General features: G+C 36.3%; 1 protein-coding gene across 1 annotated transcript in view; it reads left to right on the forward strand.

Annotated features, from left to right (window-relative positions):
* Window positions 1-13,989, forward strand: part of NCAM2 (neural cell adhesion molecule 2) — a 282,099-nt gene extending 268,110 nt beyond the window's left edge. The window contains exons 17-18 of the mRNA XM_032097436.1: window positions 2,842-2,961; window positions 7,764-13,989. Coding sequence (XP_031953327.1) covers window positions 2,842-2,961; window positions 7,764-7,875 — 232 coding nt within the window. The 3' untranslated portion in view covers window positions 7,876-13,989. The remainder of the gene's footprint in view (window positions 1-2,841; window positions 2,962-7,763) is intronic.
* The last annotated feature ends 11,950 nt before the right edge of the window (window positions 13,990-25,939 follow it).

Consider the following 25,939-nt stretch of genomic DNA (forward strand, 5'->3'; position numbering starts at 1 on the left):
TCTGACTCTGACTCAGCTGTCCTTTCCTATTGAGCACAGCACTTCAGTTTATGCTTTAAGTTTCCTGTTCAAGGAGTGGCCAACTATAAATTGGTGTACAGACCCTCCTGAATGGGAAGACCTTAGGGAGATAAAGTTGCAAATGTCAGTTGACAGCAATTTATACCTTGTTATCAACATCTTATAACCAAATGCCATTCCATGCTGTCCCAAAAAAGCATTGAGCTGGTCTCTTCATATTAATTCTTCTACTGCACTTCTTTGCAAGAACAACTATGTTATTTAATCATTTTTCTTTCCTTGTCAGAGTGGTCTTCAGTCAGTCAGACCTTAAAATATTTGGGGCAGTTCTTATTTTAGCCTGTTCTCTGCATTAATAAACTGTCAGACTAAACTTCTAGGACAGACTTGAAGAGTCAAATTTAAATTTATATCATGTTAACTGATATTCCCAAAAATACACTGACATTTCCCAGTTTTAAATATTTCAGTTTGCATTCTGGATTTTTGGGTGGTTTATGATATGGTTCTTGGTTACATTTTGATTGTAAGATATAAATGCATATATTAAATAATGATGTTTTATATGTAATGAATGCTGATGATACAATGCATATAACATACACACAGACACCCATGACATGATGGATTTCCTACAAATCACTTTCCCTTCTTTAGAATTTGAAATGTTACACAGTTTGTACCTTATACATGTAAATATGCATGAATGCTGGTCACAAATAACATCTTTTTCAAGCTTTTTGTCATGCAATACTGTTTGTAAGACTGTAGATGTATCAACAAACTAAGCAGAACTTACCAACCCATCCACCAGTCCAACTTAGATCCCTAATCTTTTTGCAGATAGGAGGTAGCTATGAAAGTTAAGTGCATCATTTACCAAAATGAGCTTTGTATCCATTTGTATATCTTAAATGTCACTTGCAGAGATAAATAAGCACATGCAGCTTGGGGCTTTTTTAATAGACAGAAGTCTTTTAGACTTCTGCCCATTAATTCTCCTCCACACAATTTCTATGTGGGTGACATTCTTATTAACCTATAGAGACTTTCATTAAGGATACCTATCAGAGGACAGTAGAGTTTTCCTGATACTTCCTATTGCAAAAGCCTGTTTTATCCATTATCTTGAAGAAACAATATGAAAATGTGAGATATGAATTAGAGAAGAATTTATCCAGGTCTTTGATGTGGCCCATAGCAGTCTGATGGCTTCCTACAACATCCCAGTTCAGAAAAAAAATCTGTTAAATATAAAAGTGATTGTTTATCTGTAACTCAGTTACCCTTTGTTTGTAAACGCAGCTGATGCAGTTCCAGGATATAGGAATAAAATATTTGTATCAAAAGAGTTTTTCTTTATGGAAATACATACATATATCTTGGGTATCCTCTGATCTGCCTTTTGAGAGTAAAACTGTATGCAAGTTAATTCATACTTTTAGTAACTATTGCTAATTAGTATGTATTGCTAATACTTCTGTATTATTTCCATATCATGTCCCCATTCCTGAGAGCAGCCCTGCAGAGAAGGACTTGGTTCATGAAAAGCTGGACATGAGCCAACGAGTGCTCATATCCCAGAAAGCCAAAGGTGTCCCAGGTTACATCAAAAGCAGCATTACCAGAAGCTCAGGAGAGGAGATTCTGCCCCTCTACTACAGTGAGACCTCACCTGGAGTGCTGCATCCAGCTCAGCAGTCCTTGGTAAAGACATGGACTTGTTGGAGCGAGTCCAGAGGAGGACACAAAGATGATCAGAGGGATGGAGCACCTCTCTGTGAGGTCAGGCTTAGATAATTTGGGCTGCTTAGCCTGGAGAAGCAAAGGCTCTAGGGAGACTTTTCTGCATCCTTTGGAAAGGGAGTTTAGGACAAAGATGGGGACAGACTTTTTACAAAGACAACGAGTGATGGTTTTGAACTGAAAGAGGGTAGATTTAGACTGGACATGAGGAAAATCTATTTTACAGTGACAATGGTGAAACACTGGAACAGGTTGCCCAGAGGGGTAGTAGACGTCCCATTACTGGGAACACTCGAGGTCAGGTTGAATGAAGCTCTGATAAACCTGATTTTCTTGAAGATGTCCCTGCTAATTGCAGGGGCATTGAACTACCCGACCTATAAAGGTCCCTTCCAACCAAAACTATTCTATGATTCTGTGGTTACTAACAAAATCATAATGACAATACTCACTGCTCCATCTCCCTTATAATTCATTGTCTAATTGGCACAACGTTTATTCATTTACTTACTTGTGAGAGACTAGCAGTTGTTCCTAAAATGGGGGAAATATGACATAGGAACAGTTTTTTCTACCTGTAAAAGCAGAAGGGTTTCACATTTTACCACACAAGGGCTTTTTTCATGAATGGCAGCTGGGGTTGTCACAATCTCAGGAGATTAAAGCACAATTTTGTGGTGTATATATTCACATTATGGCTCTTTAACACTGCCAGAAAACTTCAAGTATAACTAGGCATCAAGTCCTATTGTTATTATACTAGGTTAGGGAAGTTTACATCTATCCCCATGAAGAAGCTGTCGTCTTATTATTAGTCATAAACAAAATGCTCTTTTGAGATGCTAATTCATCATGTTTACAGAGTTAGGGAAGTAACCATGGATACAGGATGCTTTGAAGACTTCAAGGAATTGGGAACACGCTGTTAAATGTGTCTTGGTGGTGTTAGTCACTGATAATTAGTTCTGCCTTTTCTTTGCCAACTTTTGAGAGAAGGGATCTTAGTAATTCGTTATGTGTAGTATATGTAGTTAATGTGATGATAAGAGACTAAACCTCTTTTATAATTTTTAGGAAAGATGGATCAAAAGAGCCGATAGTGGAAATGAGAACAGAGGATGAAAGAATTACCAACCATGAAGATGGAAGCCCAGTAAATGAGCCAAATGAGACAACTCCCCTCACAGAACCGGAGTAAGTAGCCTGATACTCTCTGGCGTTTCACAGAAGCTGCTCTTGGCTGTGTGGACAGACTGGACTTCCCACACTCTGAGGGGAGATACACAGCATCACCAAAGTGGTCTGCTGTGGCAGTGCAGTGTGTGAGTGTAGGGTTGGTTTGATTGGTTTGGTTTTTATAATAATCAATCTAAATTGTGGTACTTCGCATACACTGGCTGAGCACAGCAGTACAAGGATTTTTTCATTTGATTGCCCCTGATCTTTACCACCTACCCAGCAATTATTAATTACTCTCTGGAGACAATCTCCTAATTTCAGGAATTACCTTAGATTGAGTATCGCACTCATCCTCACACACGTTCTGAAGATGGGGCACAAGGATCCTGTGCTTCAGAATCCCAGCTCCTCACTGGAGTGGCCTCTTCCTGCTTTCATACATTTAACTGAGAGCATAGCTCAGTATTAAGTCCACATAGTGTAATTGGATTAATCATGCTGAAGGGCAGCCTCTGCTCTGTTTCCTCATGCCCACTTCCTGTCCCTGCAACCTTGTCTCAGTACAGAAAGCACCGCAGTTCTCAGCTATGCTCACAGACTCTGGCTGCCTTCTGAATAATGGGACCAGCCTTGTGCCCAGGGATGAAATTACTAAAGAAACCTCTAAGTTTTCTTTACTTTGAGCCCAGAACCTTTCATGTATTGTGAAAATCTCCTACCTCATGACATCCTCAAGCTGTTAAGTCTATGAAGACGATTATGTAGTAAATATAGAAATTCACCTGTTGATAATTTGATTAAATCATAGTTGCTCTTTAAAAGGAGAGGGTGTTTTTATGAAACAGTCTTTTTCTTTCCTGAAAATACGAAGAAATTTCCTTTTTTGCCATTATGTAAAACTGTAAAAGCTAGAACCTTTAATTAAAAGAAAGATTTGCTAGTGGCTGCCATTGATATTTGTAGTAAATAGGGAGCATGTTAAGTAGATGCACATAAAGTTGTATAGTTCTTTGAAGAAGCTGTGCACAAAGAGTTTGAACTTGTGTTAATTAAATAATTATGGAATCTGTTGAGTGACTACTGATATGTTTGCTCTTCATATTAGAATTTATAATCAGGGGCACAGTGCAGAGCCCACAGTTATCTAAAGAGTCAGGGGAATGTAGTTGTAAATATTGTACAAGTCCTGCAAGCCTTGGATATTTTAGTGGGTAAAGCACCAGGTCCATGTTTGTTCAAGATTTAAGACTATTTGTAGCACTGGATCTTGCAAATGAGATGCATCTAGCGGGGAACATGGTACCAGGAAAGATCCAGTTCACTTCTTTCTGCTTGTCACAATCATTAGAACAGCTGACAGGAGTGAAATATGAGAAAGTTAAAATAAAAAATATATTATTGTCTTAGGGGAGGGGAAAGAATCAGTCCGCACTGTCATGAGAGAAAAAAAGAAAACCACCAGCAAAAAAACCCCAAAAAGCTAATTCATAGGAACAGCTGGTAAGGATTTGATGGGCATTATGTCCTTGGAAAAATAGGACTGCTAAGAGATATTAATAATGATGACAGTTTCCTTCTTGGTAATTTCTTCTCTCACAACCATAAAAGGCAGCAGCAGTCCAAGGCACAGCTGTACAGAAGACAGCTAAAGATTTGGGACAGTGTCACTTGGAAAACTAAAGATGAAAAGAGTTGGTGCAATCAGGACACCTGAAGGCCCACTGGTACCAGGGGAATATGGAAAGACCTTTGACTCAGACACAGGTCATAGCCAAGGAAACAGAGAAGCAATATAAAGTATGAGTGAGATGCACAAAGGGAAGATGCAGTAGAGTAGAAGTCAGTCTCTCAGTAGAAATAACACAAAAATATATTGTCAACAACAGCCAGAAAGGCACATGCTGGGCAGGGTGAGAATGACCAGCAGGGATCTTGGAGGGAAGAACTTAGCTTGCAGGAAAGAAAAGTTTCAAGGACATTTCAGGAAGGCAATGAAACAAGGTGGGATTCATGATGACTAATTCTGGCTGTCTTAAAGGTATACAAGATAAGCCTTGAGGTTAAATTAGATGAAATATTTTTAATGATTAATTGAATTATTTTGAATAATAGCAAATTACACTCAGAACTTCAAATGCAATTTAAGAAGTTGTGGGAACTAATTAGTGAAGAGATTACTTCCTCTTACAACAATATTCTTTATTATATTGCTCAGTATATTATTTGGCAAGCTATTTTTTACCTTATATCAGATGATCCTTGTCAAAGACATGTTTGGAATCCATGTGTGACAGATTAGCTCAAAGCACTTCTACCTGCAAATCAACAAGTTTTAATCATGCTGGCAGGAAATCAATTTAAGCTGTGCATATCATATTACACTTTTGTAATTAAAATACCACATGCAGTGTGGTACTGTAATTATGATCCTAGTCTGACATTAATGTGTTTCTAGTATTGGTTAAGTTTTTCTTACTATTAATGCAGTTGGGTGAATTCCAGTATCAAAAAGGCTAGGAGTCATTTTCCTATAACATAAGAAAGTAAATATTTTAGTTAAAGTTTTGTATGGGTAACATCAGCAGACTGTTGATGTTAGGCCACATGCCATGCTAGAGGAAGTCAGTATTATTAATGATTGATAGGAGCCAATATTATTAATGATTGATAGCAGCCAATATCTGATTAAAGCGAAAGAACTTTTTGTTGGGTTTTTGTTGGATTTTTTAAAAAAACTTTTTGTTATAAAATGAATAAACATTTGAAATGATTAGTCTGCCCAGCTAAAAAATGAAAAATTCTTTCTTATAGATGTAGCTAAAGAAAAGTTTGGCATAGAAAAATTGGTATAATTAGAACACCTAAACTTGAATTAGTTAATTGAGAGAGGAAAATGATTGAATCTATTAATAGAGCTTAAATATGTGTTTAAAGCAAATGGAAACAAAAAATCCAAAATAACAAAAAAGTTGTCGTAGTGAAAAAGAATAGTCTAGTGATAACTGCACTCATAACTCACATCCTATTAAAAAAAAAATAAAACCACAAATTTTTAAATACAATAAGGTTCAAGAACGGTGCATGGACTTTGTGATGAGGAAAGTTTTGATGAGTAAAACTTTTTACTTGCGTGTAGCTTTTGTTGAGTTGTTTTTCCTTGCTTGCATGCAAAGCAAGGCTAATTTTATCTCACTGTTTACATGAACATGGATTTCAATTATGTCCAGTATACTTCAAGAGGGTTCAAGTAAATCTTCCTATTTCAAATATTTTGTAACATGGTCTTAATCCACTTAAACCAATTTCTTTAAATTTCCACACAGTATATTCTGTCAATTCCTGAGTTTTGACTTTGACTAAGTATTTCCTTCTTTCCAGCACCATCTTTTGAAAAATTACTCTGCTTTTCTTAAAACTAAATTACATTAGGTACTTTTTTTTTAGTACTTGTTTAAGTACTTTGCCTAATCAGATCTTTGACACACATGCCTGCTTACCTAAAATGCGTGTCATGGGCTACTCCTCCTCCGCCCCAGTGTTTTACCTTCTGTTAAAAATAGATTTGTGTTGATTCTGTCGTTTCCATTCTTTCAGGCATCTTGCTGTGGGCTGAAATCTGTTTCCTTTGGGTGTGCTATGAGAAACAGACAATTAGTAGAGACCTCCCTCTGTGCTCAGAGCCAGACATCTGATAATATATCCCATGTATTTTACTGTAGTAGAATAAGTTAGTCTTTGATTTCTCTCAGGTACAGGCTGTGCTCATTGTTTAACCACTGGATAAACAGCATCTTTCTTAGTTCATTTCAGACAAATTTCATAAGATGGGGAAATCGGGTACTGTTTTGTCTTATTTGCTGTTATTAAACACTGTCTTGTAATAAGACATTCCTAAGAGATTCCTCAGATAGGTTTTGAGCACTGTATTGCTCTTTGGGACATCAAAGCAATCAAAGCGGAAATTTATTGAAACATTTAACAGTTATTATGAATAAAAAAGGCATATGCATACTATTCCCTAGTTAAAAACCAGAAAGCAAACCCAAACTGGAATCACGATTAAGAGCTATTATGCCCAGGAGACATTATTACAGGAACATCTCAGTAAACCATACATCTTTTTGACAGCTATATTTTTTGACAGCTAATTACTGGCAGTAGGGAATCAATGATTTTCAAGACCTTTTTCAATGAGATCACATTCAAGAGGGTGGGGACTCTTTTACCAAATCTCTGGAGTTTTCACAAAGTCTTAGAAGAGCTGTAAGTTATTAATGAAACTACATTGTGTGATCCATGAAAACTAAATTGTAGAACTTTTTAAATAATAACTTCCATTACCTCCTTGCACTATAAGAGGTTCTTTACCTATGTCTTGGCATAATCTCCAATAATAGCTGTGTTCTTTTGTATACAATTGAATTTACATTTAGAAAAGACATAAAGAGTTTAATTGAGATTTAGCAAAAAGCTTGCCTGTAAGAGTTTCACAATATCCTAGGCAACACATACCTCTGTACTGTCTTGGGTCAAGTAATTTGACATTTAATTTTTTCTTTTGTCTAATTGAAGAACTGCATTTCAGGCAGCACCAATGTTCTTGTCATGTGATTTTTGTGGCCTTACAGAAATGGAAAGACTTAATATGAATTGCTTTAAAAGTAAAGAACCTCAGTGCTCATAATAAAGTAATTACACATTATTTTCAAAAAATTATTGTTTTACACTGTGACCTGTATAAGATGTACATATGTTATAGACTGAAATTACAGATTGTTTGATTTTTGTATTACCATGATTCCTCTTTTTTCTCATAGGAAGCTGCCACTAAAGGAGGAAAATGGCAAAGAAGCTTTAAATCCAGAAACCATAGAAATCAAAGTTGCTAATGACATCATCCAGTCAAAAGAAGATGATAGCAAAGCATAATAAGATAAACTACAGCTGTCTGGATAATGCATTTGGATTGAAGTAATCCCGTGACCAAAACTTTACAGCTGACCTTAATTTCTTGGGAAACTTAAGCTTGGAATAGTTAGTACATGTGTACATATGATGAAACAGTTCCTGTCTACAGTTCTTTTCTATATATTTTTTGTTGTTAATGGCTTTAGTATGTAGTTTTTCTGACACCAAGTCCCATGGTATAAATTTGAAAAATCTGCAGAATAAGAACTGTAATTTATTATATGACAAAGTGTGTCTATTTAGAAGAAAAATTCTAAAGCACCCCTAACCACAAACAACACATCAGGCCTCTCCAGATCTTACAGTGCAAGCTACGTACCTAAAGTGCCATATGATAATGTATTTATTTCCATTTATTATAAAATGAAATTTTAGGTTGCCTTTAAAAAAAAACAACTAAACCACTCTCAGTGTAATGTTTAAGACCTTAGTTCTGGCTGACACTCAATAGTATTCCAGCTGTGATTATCACTTGAGGCAAACAAAAAAAAAGAGACACTCATCAACACAGAGCCATGTCCCACTGCAGTTTCTCCTGGGTTCTTCGATAAAAAAAATAGCTGGTAATGACCATACACAAACTCAAATAAAATTGGCTAAATATTTCACAATAGTCTACTGGCCTCATCCTAACCACATGAGTGTGACTCTGAAAGGCTCTGGGATTTTCAGTGCTTCAGGTTTTCTGTATGAAAGTTTTGGAGGTTACATGTGAACTAAAATGCAGCCAAGGTGTAAAAAGAAAACTGTTTTTAAATCATAATCTTCACTTCAAATGAAAATTTACAATGTTTGTCCCAACATATTATACATACAGAGTATTCATTTTTGTCTAAGTTCAAATGATTTAGCTAAGGGATAAAACTGTGGTTTAGTGAATACATTTTCTCCCCAAATCAGTACATAAAATATTAAACTTGGCCTTTTTGAAGCAGGACTTTTTCCTTTGTGATTTCATACCTTTTGTCGTAAAAAGTACAGTGTAAGAACAGATGGAAAGGGGACTTTGTCTAAGCAGTTAGGAACAATTTTTAATTATGAACTAATGCAACCTTATATTCAACTGATTTTTTTTTTCATGTCAAGCTTCCTTTAAGATATTCCTCTTTACTATTCTGATCAACATGACCCACCAGGAAATTTTACAGATTTATTTGATCCAAAATTCATTCATATGAATGAATGGTTGATTTAATGGTGCCACTAACTGGAGCAATATAGTTTGTTTCCATTCCAGCACAGTGTATCCACACCTATCAAACTCTTCAAAGCCTTGCTTTAAAAGAAGTAGATAAACCATATAGAAATCTAAACTGGAAAATTCTACTTGTCAGGAGTAAATGGTAGAGTATGTTGTGAATTTTCTACATCTAAGTCATGCCTGAGGTTTAAGTGTAGTTTTACTCAACAAATTGTGTTTTCTCCCTGCTATATCTGAATTCTGATAATATTTGAAGTCTTTGTACTAGTTGACATTTTTTCAGTAGAACTGAAAGTGAAATGTAAAAGGGTCTCCTTAAATTTGAGGAAAATGTCACAGTAACCTTCTTGTTAACCCATGTTTAAATGCATTTGAAAGAGCTGAGCTTATTTTTCAAAACCAAGTTATTTTATGAGTTTTTTACGGCTTTTCCTCACTTTGGGAAATACCTACAATGAACCAAGGAGTTGAGGACAGAGGCATACTGCTGGTGTGGCTAGGATAGGAGGCCAAGTTCCCACAAAACTGGTACCAAAATGAAAAAAATGGGTAAGAGGGGATAGCGATGTGGGATGAAAGACCATGGAAGATAATAATTGAAAATTGCTGGAAAGAAGTTTCTGTAAATGGTGAGGCACTAATTCTGGGTAAAGGGAAGATGAAGACATTCCTTTATGAGCTTTCAGTGTTCCTCCCTCATACTGAGCAGGCAGTAATACCAAATAGCTGCTTGTCTATCAGATTTCTGTCCTGATTCTTTCTATGTACACAGCAAGCAGGACGGACTGCTCCTAACCTATAATTAGGACAACAGTTGTCTCATTTATACATATGGATATATATTCTTTCTACAAAGTATGTATTTGCAGCTGGACTTTCTTCTTCTATCAAAATGTAAGAAGGGATGTGGACAACTCCAGCAGTTGAGAATAATGTGATTGGTGTGGCTTGAACATCCTCTCACACAATATTTTTACCGGGATGATGATGAAGGTGGTAGACATTGTTTCCTCCTCTACCTGCAATCACAAATTTGGGTGGTGCCATGCATATTCAATCTTCCCTAGGCAGATGGTGTTTTTTCTGAAGCCAGCTTGATCATTTCTGCAAGAAGGTGCCTATACAATGTTGCAGAATTAACAGTGTCTAGGCTCAATTGCAGATGCATTTCAAATTTTGCTACTTCTTAGTAGGACTTACACAAAAAAAAAATCATGGCCTAACAGCTCTATATTGGTGGGATTTTTTTCTTTTTTTCGCTTGATACGGCCTCTAATTACAGTTTGAAGGGATTAGAAGATTTAAGAGGTCTTGTTAGCGCATTCATTACTAATACACCTGTGCTACTCTTTTATAAGCAAAATATATTGCAATATTATTTCAATATTGGATGCAAAAGCATTTCCCACTATACTGGATTACAAATCAAAAGCTGTTTCCAGGAGTATTTAATTTCTTCTTGCTGTTATGTCTCTTGGCAGTTGAGCTGTGTGAGGGCTGAGAATAAAACAGCTCTAAATTTCTGATGGACTGTACAAGCACACCTTTTTGGTCTGTGGTTTAATAGGTTGTCTCTTGTGCTTTGACTCTGTGCTGTACAGGAGAAAACCAAACTCCCACTATGAAAGAATGCTGAAAAACACTGATATTTCGAAATAGTTCCAAATATTTCCAAACGAAGGACAGCGCATAGTAATTTGTAAGATATGTGTAGAACTGGAATAACAACATTAGTTTATTTTCTTTTCCTATTCTAGATTAAAAAAAAAAACACACACAAAAAAAAAAAGATACCTGTATAAATGTCACTTTTACTGTCTAAAAGTAATTTTAAGTGTTAGTATGAAATGTCAGAAGAGTTGACAAAATATAACTATTTGTAAAAGTAATCTGAATTGTTATGCTAACATACTCCAGGGACCAAGGTGGGAGGGAAATTAGTACTGATACAAAATGTGGCAGTGACAATCTCTTTTCAACAACAACAAAAAAAAAAGGAGTACAATTAAGTAAAATTACTTAAAGCTCCTTGTTTGTTTTTTTTATTTTTTTATTTTAGTAGACCTGAGTTCTGATTTACCACAATAATAACAAAGTTTGAATTAATATTTTGCAATTTAGTAATCAGATGTACCCTGGAGAGGTTTTTCCTGGTTTTATTTGTTTATTTGCCTTTTTTTGACTTCTAAGATTTTTTTGTGGTTGCAGAAATATTTACTATTCTGGTGATGCTAATGCCTAATATGACAAAAATTAATTTATTCAGGCCTCAGTCTTGCAAGAAATTTTGTGTGGTTGAACCCACCCCTTATATGGCACCACACTGACATTAGTGGGGTGGATGTGAGCAGGAAGATGGATGTACTTTCATAACAGAACTTGCGGGATTGGGCCTACTTTCTATCTCTTCATAGATATATACAACATAGCTACACCGTGGCCATCATCTAAAAAGGCTGTTTGACATCAGTCCCTGGTGTAGTCAATTCCAGCTGCTGTCTTCAGCCTCTGCATCGATGTTCATCCAAAAAAAAGTGGCTTTCTTTTTATGATGGTAATTAGTTTGATTATTTATTTAAGTGCCAATCATCAAACTGTAGTATAATCATCATGCCATTTTTTCTGTTTCCTAGTCCAGATAATGGAAATGTATTTGTGCCTTTTGATAGCATGCCACTCTGCTTTATTAAAGAAAAATCTTCAATAATTTGTCCACAAAGCCTGTTTAAAATAATTGAAAGCTTTACTGTCACATACTTTTCTGCTCAAATATTCTCAAATACTCATCTAAATTAAACTGAAGATATTATTTTCAAGTCACATAAATACTTGAAACACAAAATTTGCAAAAATCTATTGAGATCATGATTGCAATGAGGGTCATGGTGGGTGTATTACTGCTGAAAAGTTTCAAATAGATGGAGCATGTAGTGGATGTGTAGGGGTGTTTTGACCAATTTCTCAAGTTGAAGAGTCAGATAGAAAGTCTCCTTAGTTCTATTTAAGTGCTTAGACCTAAAACATTAAAATCTTTCCTCAAATCTGAAAGATGATGTGGAGCATCTTCCCACCATTTTACCTCTGGAGTAAAACTGGAGTGAATGTTCGTTTTGCAGTCATTTGCAGGCTCACCATCTTTGTAGAATAGTTGTGTCTGTTGGATGATATTCACTCCTGATTAAAGGACCTCCAAAAAGACTATTTACTGAGAAAGCTCAAGATCTCTTACAAATTGATCTATGGAGGGGGACTGAGAGTGCTGCACAAAGAGTCACAGTGGAATCCAGGCCTCACCGGTCTTTAAGACACAAACTGACTCCAGCAGGACCTGGATTTTATTCATCCATCTCAGCGAGGCTCTGCACGTCCTCAGCTGATCGAGTTGCTTCTGTGAATCAGATTTCCAGGTGTAAGTGGAACTTAAAAGTCTTGCCAGACTCCTGCTGACATTTTGTACAGAGGAGGTTTTTCTATCAGGAGTTTTCACTGATCAGGAAATGGTGATAGAATATCTGAATACAGCCTTATCCCATACATTACTATATGTCTAGAAATAAAACATCTCTTAAAGTAAGTCATTGTGATTGTGATACTTCTTTAGGTGAAGATGAAAACTTTCTAAGTAAATAATGCCCCTTCTTAAATCTCTTTGTTTAGCTTCAGATAATCTTTCCGATAGGTGAAAAGCTACCATGATTAAATAAATATTTTTAAAAACTTTTCACCCCTTTTTCAGATTTTTTCGTATGAGTTCCTGAAGTACCCTGTCCACTTGACAGCAGTTCTGTAAGTTTTAAGTGATCTTCAGTATTTCCACTGCACATATAAATGTGTTCTTATATGAATTTACTTGGACTTGAGACAAAATAAGCCTTAAAAATTTGGCTTTGGGTCAGGTTCTGAGAATTCTCAGTTTACCAGTCTATCTTTTCTCTTAAGAGGCGTTGAAAGCCTCATAATGTTTGACTTTCAAACTTGAATATTGGCCATTTTTAGCCCAGAGAAATGAAATAAATATTTATTGCCAAATTTGTATTGGCAGCTTTTAAGTCACAGGTGAGATCGGGAGCGGGCGAGGTGGCCAGATGCAGTGCCGACAGAGCTCAGGAAAGCAACTGCCAGAAAGAACAGGTGCCAAAGAGTGAGCCAGGAGAGGGCTGGGAGCATCTCTCCTTACCATTGACAAGGGAAATGGGCAGCAACTGAAGCAGAGAGGCTGCTGAAGGGCACTGCCAAAAGGCAGGGTAACGAGAGCTCTGAAAACCAGAGGAGAGGGGACATTAACCCTGCCACATCCTTTAACTCTCCCATGTAATTAGGCTATGGTTTTTCAGATGTAAAATGTAGGGTTGGAGGAAGGCAAGACAAACCCTCAGAGTCTCTACAGATCAGTGACAAATATATAAAGGAGTCAGATTGCCCCAGAAGATAATTTTATTGCTCATGGTGTAGAGTTGTCACTAAGAATTTCAAACTACTTAGACAAGGTTTTAAAAGGAGGGGGGAAAAAAGGCTTTCCTGCTACAATGAGCACTCGGTACATATTTGTATGCTGTGTACAGTATGAGCTAAAGCATACCATATATTGTTTTTGTTATTCCACACGTTGTCAACAGCCCACTTGAGATATCTGCCACCTGAATTATATATTGGTAAGTTAGCTACCACTGGAGCTAGTTTGTTTATTGTTTCAGAATCTTATGTCCCTATGAAATGCTGTGTATATATATATATCTCTATACTGTAAAAAGAAGTAATATCGCAGATGCTGGTTTTGTATTTATGAAAGACATTGAAAGTATGGCTTAAAGTATATCAATTATTTGTCACTCTTCACCATTTGTATATTAATAGTAAAGATAATTTTACTTTAATGAAGTGTTGTAGTTACATTTATTTTTGCTAAGTGTCTTTCTGTCAAGATGTCTGATTCATTAGGAGTCTCATTTCCAAAAAGAAACATACCCTTTATTTTACCCCCATTATAGAAGTACTCACACAGACCTGCAATTTATTATTCTCTTTTCTGTCAAAATACATCTATTGTTAGCATCCTGAGTCTCCAGCTGAGCTTGAGGCCCATTATGATCATCCCCAATAGATAATGTGCTGATAGATAATATTTTTTTGCAAACAATGCAAGTGTGACATTTTAGAGGTATTTCGTTTATGCCAGAGAAAAATATATTATTGACAGAAGCCACCTTATTTTGCCAAACCTAGAACCTTCCAAAAGTCTTGTAACTGTGTCAGCACCACCCGGAGCTGGTGAAAACAGGTTTGTCATAGCCTGCAATGAAATGGGCTTTTACTGCAGTGCTGGTTTTTATTCCACTAAGATGGAAGATGGGCAAAGCACAGCCCAGAGAATGTAGCTCAGCCACTTCCCTGAAATGGCAGAGGGATGTCTGTGGCATGCATTTTATCACCAATAAATTGAAGTAACACAGGAGAAACTTTCTAGATTTTGTGTTCATGCCTAAGAATCAGTTTTCTGAGTGCAACCTAAGCTCTAAAAAACCACGTCAGCCTAAGAATGGGGGGAAGTATATAGGAGAAATGTATTTTTTCACCCAACAAAATCTTCTCAGCTGCATCTTCTTCCTTCCGCAGATCCTTAAGCTCTGCCACTGCAGATGTCTTAGGCCTGTGCTTCCCTAAGTGTCAGTGGCAGCATTAACAATTAGCAAAAATGTCTCTTTCTATTGAAAAACTGAGCATGAGGGAACTGCTTCAGTGTCCTGTTAACAGCAGCTTGTCTCTGAAAGTTTTTCATATAATCATGTTTCTTGGTCATAAAAAACCCCAGATGTCCTCAAATGACGCACAAATTTAGTTCAGATCTCTTGAGCCAATTGGTTCAGTGTGCTGGCCACAAGAGAGGTTTCCCCTTTAATTTACAGGTGAGTATTAATACAATTATTGCAAATTGCTGCTAATAAAAAGTTAATGTATGACATCTTCAGAAACTGATGCAAATTTTTAAAGTTTAACCTTGTCAAAATATATCATGCTTTCACATGTTTCAGACATTACTCCCAATACAAGATAAAATACTTAAAATTATATTCAGGTACCTTGATAAGGACAATTTGTTTATCCATGTCATTCCTAAATTAGATACAGATAGCACTGCACCAAGAAAACCTAAACAAAATGAAAAAAGTGTGACACTTTGATTCTTGGCAAAAGAGGACTAAACTTCTCATTTGAGCCCTAGCAGATCCTGAAAAACAAGCTGTATTTGTAAGCTCATTTCTATATGGAAAATGCTTTTTTTTGGGGATATGGTTAAAACTTCTTCTTTGATTTATTAAATACTTTCTAAAAAAAACTAAACCTCTAAACTGTGTCAGACTTTAGTTTCTGTAAAAATCCTTTATGTTGCAAAAAGATAAAACTATCTTTGTCTGGTTAAACAATGAAATGAAACCCATCCACAGTCAGTGCTAGTACAAAGCAATGTCAGTGGTGTTGCTGAGAAAGCAGAATGAATCACATCTGGCAGGAGAGTGATCAGGTCAAGCACAAATTTGTAGAATTCTTTCAGGCAATCTGATGATAAGGAGAAAAAAAAATTTTGAATTAAAAAGAAAAGCTTTTTCTAAGCAAATGCCATCTTTTAAGACTAAACTAGGGAGTGAGAAATGATAATCTTATTATTTTAAAATCTAAAAGGAGTTTCATTGTCATAGACCACAACATGATGAATAAATTTTACATTGACACTTATTTTTGTCATAGATCATGGAAATAAAACTTCATCATCAACTTGTACTTAAAGGCCTAAATAATCTCTAATCACAAGAAATAGAAGTTACCATGTACTGCTATACATTTTCCAAAACCTTCAGAAATAAACATTAGGATTTTTTTAAGAATTGTTTCAAATTGATTTATAAGTCCCAGATATCTTTAAGAAAAAAAGAATTTGGAGAAAGTAATGACACTTTCACACGGTGTACTGCAAATGTAATTGACAAGGCACTTGCACTGAAATTCAAACTACTGTGTGATAAGTAGCACAGAATAAAAGTGGTGAAGTATTTTAGAAGTTTCCTATGCAAAGCTTTTAATTATAGACAACTTTTGTAATGAGGCCATTCCATAATGGGATTTGTCAATTGTTGCACTGAAGTAATGGTTCTGCCCTTCTTGGAATTCATGCCATGCCCATCTGCAGCATTTTTTTCTACCCTTCTTTCTGTAAAGTATATACTCAGTAGAAAGTAGAATCTTTTGAAAAATTAAAGGCATTTACTCTGCAAAATATGATTTTTGTTTCAAATCGAAATATGATTTTGCATACAGGAAAACAGACAAAAACCACTTGTTTTTGGTGATATAATCTGGTGATATAATACTCAGATATTATTATCACTGCGATGCAAATGGTCACTTGTTTTTTTCAGGTCAACATAAACTCCCAAAGCTGAAACATCCTACTGCTAGCTGAAGGATCCATGGTCTTGTCTTACGCTGCAGGATCCATATTTTTTGTGTTATGCTGATGGATGGGGACCTAAACATGATGCATATTTGACCAAAGAGAGTGTTTGATTGATTTCTGAGAATTTGATTCCAGCATCAGTCTAGGACTTCTGAAGATACCACTCTCTGCTGGATATGGGCATAAGAAGGAAGCAGTAATGTAGAGGCATAAAAGCCACTCCATCAATTACTGATGGATTTGCTGTTAACTCCATTAACTAAAAATACCCATAAAACCCATGAAGCAACTAGAAGCTAGTATTAGATTTCTCTGATGTTGTTGAAATATAACCAGTGTCAAGGTGCCATGATGTCTGGCAACTCCCTGACACTGGAGCGTTGGGGGACCTGTGTGGGGTCTGGCAGGGTTTGGCAGCTAGGGTGTCTCCCACCCTCCTTATCCCAGGAACAAGACAGCCAGGACAAGGGGGAGAAGTAGGTGAGGCAGCCTCAGCCCCAGTGATCCTACAGAGGTGATGCAAGGCCAAAATCAAGCCAGGATCCACCTGGTGTGTGAGTGCAGCTGTGGTGGGAACAGGCTTTAATGGTGCTGGGAGGTTGATATGAGTTTTGGGTTGTGGATAAAGTGGGGGGAGTTCTAAGGCCAGTCAGAGTTCCCAGAGCCTGGAGGGTTAGAGAGAAATTTCAGAAAGAAAGTAATTTATTCTCAGATCAGGTTAAAGGTTTAGAAGGAAACAAAAAAAAAAAAGGGGTTTTAGAGATGGGAATTAGGTAAGTGCTCATTGCCAACATGTTAAGCAATAAGATATTGATTGGTGTTTCAGGTTAAGCATGATTCTCAGCTGAGAAAAATACAGTGCTATAAGTAGACTGATCATACTTTTTGCAGATTGGTTTTATTTTATATGAGATTCTTGGAAGATAAGGTCCTTGTAGTTTGTAATTTGTTTTAGGTGACAGAGCAATGAGAAAGGCTGTAGCACGGGATTAGGGATCGGAGGGTCTGATTCCCATTTTGGGTGACAGTTGCTTGGATTGAGCAAATCAATTGACAGGAAAGTGTAATGTTTCTTTTCCTCTCCTTGGCTATTTTGTGCTAAAGATTTATGGATCCATTTATCTTACTGATTTCAGTACGACCATTCTCAATAAATATAAGAACAAGCATAAACTGTTTGCCAGATTTACAGCTTAGATTAAAAGTGGGTTTTGCTGTGTTTTGTGAGAAATCCTTCTCCTGCTGATTCATGGAGTGTGAGTGTGTTTGTGTTTGAACATATAGGAGCGTTCAGCTCTTGCAATACACCTGTTACTGAGCACACATTTAACACCTGAGTCGGTACCACCATCTGAGCATGAGAGCAATAGCCAAATCCTGAGAAGAGAGTATGTCCTGTGTAAGATATTTAAGTGGCAATCAAGACAAATTAGAACTATTGTCAATAATTGTGATGTTGTTAACTTCACCCAAAAGAATTACGAATTCTTTATCAAATTGAGAAACTGAATGCCTGTGCTTAGCTTCCCAAACCTCTGCTGTATAAACACATTATGCTGCCTGTTGAGACATACTGCTCTGAAGAGTTGGCAGCAACTTCAATGTAAAAGGGCAGCCATGAATTAATGTATTGTTCAGGGAATATAAACAGTATCTTCCTATACCACATCAACCAAATTTCCCTGAGGTGCTTGAGTAGCTTAACAGACAACAAAAGAAACATTAACTTATCCTAGCTAACCTATCTTAAAATTCTTTGCTATCTGAAACAGCAGAATGACCTCTTCTAGGGCTTTTTTTCTTTACTAGGCCTTTTGAGGGCAGCACTACAACTCTCAAGGGGTTAAACAAATGCAGGTGTGGTGTGACTACTTTGCAGCTGGCTGGTGCCTGCAGCTTTGTGCTTTCCCAGAGGTACGTAAGTATGTTCGGGTGTTGTTAACACCTTCAGCATCCTGGCCTGCGTAATATGCACCTATTCCTATAATGCTGAGCACAAACCCCAAACTTTTCTGCAAACAATTCATTGCCTTCCTCTCAGGCTCTATTTCACTAATTTTTCTGACAACTGCATAGCACCTATGTGTGCTGCAAAGCTCTGCTGAGGTGGAATTTTTGCATAGTCCAGACAAATTATATTCCCTGCATATTTTCTCTTTATGGATTTTTTTTTTAGAGTAGCTTTAAGGATGGATTAAGCTCAATTTATGTAATTGAACATTTATTCCACTATGTAAATTTTTCTCTGTCAAGCTTGAATCATGAAAAAGGACAAACATGAGAAGCATACTATGTTTTCCTGTTCCCTTCTCTGTGAACAGACCTTTTCTTTGGACCACTTATGGATCTATTGACCGAGGAGCCTATGGCATGACCTCCTGTTCTTCCTGTACTTGTGGTTATGACTCCATTGCTTCAATTTCAAAAATGTGTCAGGCAGACAGGTTGTGTTAGAATTTTTGTGGTTTACTTCACTCATTTAGCTGAGCAAGCAGGCAGGTGATAACAACATGCTGGACAATCAAGTATATCCATCTTTAGAAGATTTTGGCTTTTTCTTAGCAATTAATCCCTGAGCCAGAAGTGCCCTCTTGGGCAGATCGACTGGAAATGGACTGGGTGGACTGGCAGGCTTTGTAGAGTTTTACTCAATTTGAATGTTTGAACAAACTTATCTGTTGGAATACAGTTGATTTCTTTTTAAACTGATTTCCAATTATTTGGCTCTTAATAGACGTGTTTGTGGTATGACCATATAATGCATGCATCTCAAAAAACTTTACTACAATAAAAAAACAGGACTCTATTTTATGAATGCCTAATTTGGGGACTTTGAACACTTCCTTTTGTTAAGTCTCACTCATATCACTTCAAATTAGTTGAGACCAGGCTGGGATTTTCTAGAAGCCTTCCTGCAGCCAAAAAAATCCATTGTATTTAGTAATATAAGATACTCTAAAAATTAGTTCCAACTCATGTTAAAGCTGATTTCTGTCCTGTGTTTTCCTTATAGCCAAATTGGTCACTGTTTATTTGCCTCTTACAAGGAGTCTGTGAACATGAGGTTGTCAGTCTCTTGTCTGGGTGCTAGCATCTGTAACCACAAATATGTTAAATGTAGAAATTTGCCATGACAGCTTCAGTCTCTTCTCCTTACTCCCTTTGAGCCACTGTACACAAAATGCCATCACATGGTGATGCATTTAGAACTGCAAGGAATAATACTTGACTTTAAAAGAAATTTCAGCTTGTAAAGATATACTATACATCTTGATTTCATCAGTTATTTTTATTAGGCTCAAAACATGATAGCAGTATAATTTAAGGTTTTATTAGATCTGAGTTGGGATGGATGTAGATGGCTTACACACAGCCTATACACACAACTTCTCTTCCTCATTTTTATGCTCCACTGCGTGTTACTCTGCCATAGTATGAAGAGGTAGCATTTTCTCAAAACAAAGGTTTACAGCTTGTTAGATACAGGCAGATAGATATGGATTGTTTGCTTTGCTATTTTTCTTAGCAGTTTAATTTTCTTAGTGAGATAAATATATACCTGCACATGAATTAAGATTGATTCATCACTTGCTACATAATATATCAGAAATAAACATCATATTTGCTTCCCTTCCATCACAATATTGTACCAGCTTGACTTCTTTTGCCAGAAAACCTCCTCAGACCATCCAGAACTGCCAAAACATCTGAGATAATACACATTAAATTACAGTATTATAAAGATGAACCATCTGTGCTAAGGTTTTCAGTGTTGCATGGGAATGAAAATAGGAATATGACAAATCCCAGATAGGTTGTTAAAAGACCTAATATGATATAAGTAAATTGAGTTAAGTCAGTCCCTGGTATGGTTAAATAGCCATCACAGATTTTACCACCTACAGTTAAACCCAAAAGTAGAAAGACTATGTCAGATATGCTGTGGAACCCACAGAGAGCAAAGGAAAGTAAATTGATTCCACTGGTAATTTTACCAAAGCTTTACTTTTGTGATGGAACCCAAGTCAGTCCCCATTTAAGGTGTCTAGAAGTAGGCTTTCTGTTGTGCTTTAGTCCACAGTAATAGAAAGGATGATGGACAATCTTCACTGTTAATACCGATTCACTGTGCAGGTTTTCTCTTACACCTTCCACTTAACTTCAGTAGGCCTGTGTTTGTACAGGTATAAACCATTCCCAAATACTGCAGTCTGTCTGAGCTTCCTCTCACACTTGGAGCAACAAAGCTGGTGCAGAAAATGAAGAGCACCCACAGCTGGTGCTTTATATTAATTGATGGCTTATCTCTCAGTAAAGGTTTTGCCTAAGACTTCTATGTACACGTATTTTGAGCTAGGTCTGCTACATTTGCTAAGCTAAAATTAATTTACTAGCATGCAAGAGTTAACATAGCATGCTAATTTAAAGGCATATAGGATTTTTTTATATTCACTAGAAGGATTTTTACCTTTTGTTGAAGATAATTAACATCCTTCACTTGTGCAGCAGCATGGGGTGGGGAGAGGGAGGGGAGGCTGAATAGAGGGAGAAGAAAAGTTTTCACTGCCTAGTTAGTTATTATCCTAATGACATTCTTGATGGCTTAAATAGCAATTCATTGTATACAAAATGCTAGCCAGAGATACAAAAGAATTTCTGTTCCATGCATACTGTGTTTATGTAAGAAAATGAAGCAGGAAAAAAGTGAAGCGGGAAGGCAGAAGGAAAACGTGGACAGTGAGCAGCTGGAGAGTGTCCCTTAAGAAGGAAGTTGTGGGTTCATTTTTCTTCTCTCTTCTTCCAGTTAGAAAATAACCTCTTCTTCTGTGATCCAAATTAGTGCTTGTTCACTTGGTGTGTGATTTCATGTGTTAACAAAGAGAGGATGATGAGATGCTGCAGCCATTAGATTGATCTCCCTTTGTATGGATAAGACGACTCTAGATTTAGTTGGGAGCAGGATTGTCCACCTCCAACTCTCTCTGAGCTACAGCTTAATCAACAGAAGTTCCTTCTCTTCTTACCCATTTCTTCAGCACAGCTGCTGCAGGAACTCTAGAGAGTACCTGGGTAAGTTCTTTGCCTTTGCTCACATTGCAGGGAAGGTGGTTGTTAATGGCTCCACATATCCTGTAAGTAGGAAGGATCCGGCCTCTGACATGACTGCTCCAAACAGCACATGCTGGAACTGAAACGGTTGTTTGCCAATGTGTTGGGCATTTCGGATGATTGCTCCTCTTCACACTGGGTACATTTAAAGCTGGAGCTCTGCAAAATCAGTGTTCAAGGTGCTTGTTTTCAGCCTGTTTGAAGGCAAGGCTTTCCTCCATCCTCATTTTTGAAGTCAGCCCTTGAAAAGACATGTAAACATGCAGGGTAAAGAGGTCTGGTTTGTGCCCTAAGCTGATGATCAAGCTGCTGGTGTGTGCTGACACGGTCCTACCAAAGCCAAACTAGATCCAGCTGACTGCCTCAAAAGGGTTACACTTTTGCAAGTCTTAATAAAGGCCTTCTGCTCCTTGCGCCCCAAATTTCATACCTTAGTCCTTCTGGTTTTTGATTGTGGAAAACATAATTGGGGTCTTTCAGGCTGTTACGTATGACAAACTAGGTATAATAGTAATGAAGCAAAAACTTTTCTTAAACTGGCCTTGTGTCCAAAAAGGCCAGTTAATATATTTAATAAGGATTAAAAGATAAAAGATACAGGTGAGAAACAAGTCACATTTTGACTCTATCATCTTAAAGTACTAGGAGGCAACAACAGCTCTGGACAAGGACTAGGAACTTATAGTTGTATTTTATTACATGCTTTCAAGGCAGATAATTTAATCTCTTCTTTTTTTTTTTTTCCTCACTTCACTAGATATGACAGTTTGTTTTTATAATGTTTTTGCCTGTCATCACATCTAACAGGACTGCAACTTTGGTTTGCCAGCTTTTCTGATGTCTATGCACAGAACTTAAAACAATTGTACATGCAGTTTATTTGATCTTTTGGACTATAGTTCAATAAAATAAACTGAGATGTACAAAGTTTCAAGTTGTTATTACAGAGAAGAAAGAGGACACCATATGCAGGAGAGGGAGTACCAAGACTTTATTGTTAACCTAACAAAAAATGATAAGACCTAATCACATGGCAATTGTTACTAGGCCAGGCATATGAACACAGCCCAAATTACTACAGAAATTCTTCATTAATAATAATGCTATTAAAACTGTTAAATAACCTAACTTATTTTTGTGTTATGCTTGCCCCTCCACTACCTCTTTGGATCTGATAGTCAAGTGCTTGAGACGAAGAATGCTCTAGCTGCTTTTATGAGGAGCTGTTTATTCCTGCTGTTCTTAAATTTAATTGACTGACCCTTGCCTCCTGTTTACTAAAATATTTTTGTAACAGGCACACCCACAGGCTGCTTCTGACTTAGGAAGCTTTCAGAACAAAATAGTGAACTGAAATATAAAGACGTTTTGAAAGGTGATTGAATCAGCAGTGTAACCCTGAGATTTTCAGAGGAATTTTTCAAGATGCAGTGGTTAATATTAATCTCTGAATCTGCATGCAAATCAAACACTGTTTGATAGTTCAGAATAATCAACTACATTTATTACCTCTAGGTGTGTATTCTCTGCTGAAACAAGGTTGACTGCTGAACCAAAGCTTCAGTGTTGTAAAATTCCCACATATTATTGTGTGATAGTAAGTGCTGAGCTGAGCTGGTTACTAAGTTACTGTTTATTTAATGGAGAGTTTAGGGAAATGGAAGCTCCATAAAATCACAGTAGTTCTTTTTAGGACTAACCTAGTAGTGCTAAAGTAATGAGTGATTACTCTTAGAGTTATAATTAGTCCTTTTTTTTTTTTTTTTTTTTAATCAAGAACTGTTTTGTGTTGTATGCTCTTATTTAAGATTGATAATTTTTGTGTGTGTCTGTTAATGTACAAAAACTAAACACTTTTTATTATTATGCTGCTCAATCAATGATCAATGATCTTTCTAAGACAGCAGGGCTTTATTGTCATCTACATATGAAATACCGGATATCTTACTAATATCTTCTGAAGTCTTATACATGCAGTTTTTAAAAGATTTTGAATTGGACCCTCTTGCCCTAGTTTGGGCTGAGATACAGTTAATTTTCTTGAATGCAACTTGAATTCTGAAATATCAAACTATTTTCTCTTTAGGCAGAGAGCTCCATAAAGAGAAATCAGTGTTTTAGCACATATGGAGGCAGATGGGGTTTTTTAACAAAATGGTTTAGATCTTATGGACAGAAATGAATCCTCCAAGAATACAAGAAGAGAAAACATGTATTGATATTCATTCATAATGCATGTTGACAGGATTGTGTCCTCAATTAGATTTCTAGGTTTCATAATTGTGTTGTGGACTCTTTAAAAAAAAAATTTGCAGTTGTCTTATGTTTAAGTTTTACTCATGTAACTCAATATCTTCCTTTCTTTGGTTTGAAACTTTTTGTGGATTTCTGTCTTATCAAGTATTATTTGGCCCTGCTGTGTACTCGCTCCAGCAAGCAATCCGTGCTGTCTATATAACCTGCTTTTGGGTCTACATTTTTTTTCCCTCAGCTGAGTAGCAGTTCATCAGGAAGAAAGACTTGAGAAACTCTGATTGCATATATAAACACAAGCATGTCCTCTCTTTATACAATTATATGATTCTTCTCTTTGCTCTCACTTAAAACTCCTGATCAGTAGTCACATCACAGAGGTCACAGAGCAACATTTTGGCACAGTCTAAGTGTTTACAAGCTATTAATGAACTTCTATAAATTTTAATCTGCAGTATGTGGAAGATTTAATGAAAATGTATGTTTATACAGCAGTTTAATGGCAAAGTTTTCCTCTCTGGGTTTAGTTTAAAATCTTTCTAGGTATTTAATGTATAGTCTGAAATTCACTGCAAATGCTGTCTGCAGTCTAGATTTTCTATTCCATTTTCCTAATGGTATATTCAAATGTCATTGAAATAAAATAATGCAGAAAAGACGTTTTCCATGACTTGCTTTACACCTTTTTTTAACAGGCTAGTTTAGTCTTCCGGAAAGAAAAATACTAGAATGAAAAGTATGTTATAAGGAAAATAAACACATATGTAAATAACTCTAAGCCAAGTGTCTCCAGCTATGTGTCTTAAAGTTCTCCATCACTTTGTTAAATACATAACCTCATATTTTAACTTCAAGAGTTTCCAGAGATGCTTTCATTTTCAATGCACTTATAAAGTCACCATAAATATACATATATCAGCCCTCTACTCTTAGAACTTGGTGGCTAGTTTCTAATTAATTATTTATTTGATGAGTGTTTTACCTTTTGTCTTCTGACTTTTTCAAGGGTACAATATAAAAGAATATCTATTCATTGTTCAAAAATATTAGGTTAATAGGTTTTGCTAATATACCTTTCTCTGTAATAAAGCATGTCCCAACAACTTACACGTATTAGAGGATCTGGGCTGAATAGTACAAAAGAGCATAAGATTAAAGATTGCTTATAATATAATTTTTTTTTCTTTTTTAACTACTAGACATTTTGGAAAACATAAAAAAACTATATGTAAAATAATAAGCGAAAAAATTACTTTGAATGGCCTTTTTTATCTGTGGGTTTGGTTTGGTTTGGTTTCTTTTTCCAAGATGAGAGCAGATTGGTTTTGTTGGGGTTTTTTCTTTCTGTAATTAGAAATAACAGCTTTTCAGAAAGAAAAATAACACAGATTATTTAAAATATGTCTTTACAAATTATTTTTGTATTTAAAACCATCCTTGTTTTTATTGCTCCATTCCTTATTATGTTGCAAAATAGCTACAAATACTTGTTATAATATGGTGGGATTTTTTTTTAATTCCAAGATGCTTGTTTCAATGAAACAGCTGCTATTAACTGCACCAAATGCCTCAGGAGGTCCCAAGTACCTTTCAGTAACATTTTCATATATAAAGCACAGAGATAAAGTACTTTTTCCTGTCAAATGTGGATGATGTTGTTCTTTAACGGAATAGTGACAGCCTGGGCTTGTCACTTTTAACGTGTATCATGCAAAACTCTCCTTTTTTTTCTCAGGTATTTGCAGGTTTTTTTCTGTGTTTGAAGTTGTCAATAGATACAGCAGAATTTTCAGTGGGAAGATCAACAGTATATTGGTGTGAACCCCCATTCCCTACTCATTCACCCAGCATCTTTTAGGAGCTGTGCACCTTTCCATAGCTTAAATATAAAGATTCAATATAAAAAATCATGACATACATATCACACGTATTCAGTTGTTTAGACTAAAGAAGTATGGACAGGAATGTCACTGCAGTAATAACACTCTGATTGTTTTTAAGGTCTAAACTTT

The sequence above is a fragment of the Corvus moneduloides genome, chromosome 2 (assembly GCF_009650955.1).
Source record: "Corvus moneduloides isolate bCorMon1 chromosome 2, bCorMon1.pri, whole genome shotgun sequence".
NCBI classification, from domain to species: Eukaryota; Metazoa; Chordata; class Aves; order Passeriformes; family Corvidae; genus Corvus; species Corvus moneduloides.